This window comes from Haliaeetus leucocephalus, unplaced genomic scaffold, assembly GCF_000737465.1.
Source record: "Haliaeetus leucocephalus isolate CR32 unplaced genomic scaffold, Haliaeetus_leucocephalus-4.0 Scaffold428, whole genome shotgun sequence".
Taxonomy (NCBI): Eukaryota; Metazoa; Chordata; class Aves; order Accipitriformes; family Accipitridae; genus Haliaeetus; species Haliaeetus leucocephalus.
Window position 1 is genome coordinate 5,041,186 of NW_010972864.1, and position 3,077 is coordinate 5,044,262.

The 3,077-nt window shown below is 46.5% G+C and overlaps 1 protein-coding gene across 1 annotated transcript; it reads left to right on the forward strand.

Moving 5' to 3' along the window:
- The first annotated feature begins 234 nt into the window (after positions 1–234).
- On the forward strand, positions 235–2,567 carry CATSPERD (catsper channel auxiliary subunit delta). The gene is given in 7 exon segments (XM_010574414.1): positions 235–325; positions 454–605; positions 1,735–1,845; positions 1,889–1,943; positions 1,995–2,014; positions 2,017–2,082; positions 2,214–2,567. Coding segments are annotated over 7 exon segments (849 nt in total).
- Positions 2,568–3,077: the final 510 nt, after the last annotated feature.

Here is a 3,077-nt window from a genome sequence, read left to right on the forward strand (position 1 = left end):
GGCAATGGCCGAGAAGGTCTGAGAAGAAACCCACCTGCTGAAGAAGAGCCCTTTGAAGGCGGCTCCTCTTCCTTGCAATGTCCCTCCCCTCGGCACATCCCCACCCCAGGCCAGACAGGCTCCGCAGCCAGCCCCTCGGCAGTACCCAAGGTGGTCGCCATCGCTTCCTCCACCTCTGCCCTCCACGACTGTTAGCAGAAAAGCCTCTTGGACAGGGGGAGTGGGCTAACGGCCATGCAGCCTCAACTGGGGCAGCCCCAGCCCCCCCCCCAACCGGCCACCACTGGCCCTCAGCCACCAGGGACACGGCTGGGGGCCGAGCTGGGTCTGTAGCTCTGCTTGGGGGGCCACAGGGGAGGCTTGGGTTGCAGCCACACGCGGCTGGCATACTCCACGCTTTTTGGCGAAGCTGGCAAGAGGCACCCACATGAGGTCCCACAGCACCTCTGTGAGGGGCATGGCCCCCGGGTGGGGGGGAGCCAAAGGTGGCTGTGTACCTAGGGAAGGATGTTTTCATCAATCTGGATGCTTTTGAGAGCAGCCTCTTCCGGCTCTCCATCCCAGAAGAACTTGAAACCAAGGAAGCCTCACCTTCAGCACCATCAGTGCCATCACCTTTGTGCACAAGGACAGGGTTTCAATAGTGGTCAACAGCCAGGTCTATGTGTATTTCAAGAGCCTCAACAGGGGGGTCCCATCAGCAGTAGTCACAGCCCTCGTGTCCAAAGTCTCAAACACCCACTGCTGCTATGTGGGAGAAGACCCCCAGTGCAAGGAGCTCAGCTGGACCCTTTTTGCTTATGACACCAGGCGCTCGGTCTCCGACAGCCACATCTTCCTTTCACAGGACGGGTCTTACACTTTTACACATGTTGAGACTAGTACAAGAGAGCAAGGAGTGCTGCTCGGGGTCTACAATCTCATTTCTTCTGCTGTGACTGGCCTGTTGATCGACAGAAGCAGAGAGGATGGGGCAGGGGAGGCAGCACAGACCTATTTCAGATATAATGGTACCAAAAAGTCGTATGTCCAGCCATAGCTCTGCCACCTTCTACCTGCTGCCCGAAGGCCTTGCTAAGCTTTGACGTATGCAGACTCTTGCCTTGAGGGGTTTCACCATCCTTTGGACAACAGATGCTTTGCTTATATCTGCCAAAAATGGCTTGATCATGGAAGAAGTGACTGTCATGCCCTTGGAGACTTTTCAAAGCACTACCTTCCCTGGCAGCAGTTTCTTACCTGTGACTGCTAGCAGCTCCCAGACTGCAGTCTTGACGCGGGACAGACACCTTTTCTACGGCAGCATCGGCCGGGTCACTAGCATAGTGCACCTCGCCAAGGATGAGAGCATAGATTTGAAAAATACAGGGATGCTGTGTGAAGAAAGAGGGTGGCTGACCTTACTCAGCTCTGTGATTAGCAATTTCACCCAGCCGTATGACTTCAATAAATGCAAGCCCAACTTGCAGTTAGCAGTCTGGAGAACTCAGCAGTTCTGCACTGCGGAGATCCTCATGGGAGACTTCTAGAACAAGATCTATTATGAAAGTCCAGCTTTGAAGGCCATATTTGTGCCCAAGCCAGGCGAAAGGTCCACTCCCCTGGTGACACTGAACAACAACCATGTGCTGGCTTTCAGTGCATATGTAATAGAAGTGGGATTTACCTATGATGGAAACACCAAATACCTCTTGCATATAGTTCTGAAGCAGCAGTATTTCTCTGAATTTGCAGACAGACTTCTGTGACAGCATACATGATGGAGAGATGTCTACTGTCACTGTGGATATCCCTGACAATGCAGTCAGTTGTATTGATGCGGCTCCCCTGACTGCACTTGTTGCAGTGTCCTGCCCACCTACAAAACATATCAGAATTGTAAAAAAATGTAACGGCATGTGACAAAGGCCTCATTCAAGAAGCAGGACTGAGAAATAATTTCAGTTATACAATCAGCCATAACATATGAGATGCACACTTTCTTGCCAGAAAAGATATACAGCAGGACGATCACAGATCAAATATAACTTTACGAATCTGGGATGTCCTCTTCTGGTACATTATAAAAATCCTTGGATGCCAGTTTTTAAGTTATGGGGAAACAATAGATTTCAGGAGCATGTCCCTATTGTTCTACTTGAAATAAACAGAATGCATAACTATGATTATCTTTTGACTGTGCATGATGCCAACTGCATCTCTCAACCTCAAAGCTGGACTTTGCTGGAGGAACACAGTCTCCAGATCCAAATACTGCATGGACCAGAAGAAACTACATGAGCTGTAAGGATAGGAATGGACCTGAACTAATGTGGCCCTCAGTCAAGTATCAGGTTCTTGATGGAGACAAAAATAAGATCACTTTCCCTCCCTATAATGGTCTATATATCTTCAAAGCCAGTGTAGTGGATACATTTAACAGTTACTGTGATTTATCCATAACCTTCTCAGTATATGTCTATGGTGTTTTTCCCACAAACTACCTACATTTTGGGGCATCACTGACAGTCTCTCTGACTTTGCTTTTGATTTTTACAAGATACTCCCTCTCTCATTTATCACTCTAAAAATTCAGATGCAGAAGTTAAAGTATTTTGAGTGGAATTTTTCAAAGTCTCTGGGAAATCTAACTAGAGAAGTTGCCTTTTACTTCAGAAATTTTTGTTGTTACGAAAATGCAATGGAGAAACTAGGAAACTAGCTCAATGTCTTCTTTCTAATTAGAAAGTTAAAGTTTTATTATTTTGAAATTGAAAGAGATAATTTTAGATTTTTTTCCTCATCTTTCATAGTAAATTTTTCACTGACCCTATGTAGCTATTCCTATTGTTTCACTGTAGAGATAGTCTAAAAGTCTTTCCAGTACAAGTGCATGATTTCAGAAGCATGGCAGCTTTTAAATTTAATTTTAGGAAACAGCCTTTAAATTAAGTGGACTTCAGATGATTTCTTACTAATTAGTATCAATTCAGGCTGTGTGACAAAGACCAATTATCTCCAAACTTGAAGTTGTAACCAACTCCTACAGAGAGGATAGCTTTTCACTCCTGCCGAGTATCAAGAGAATACTACCTGTC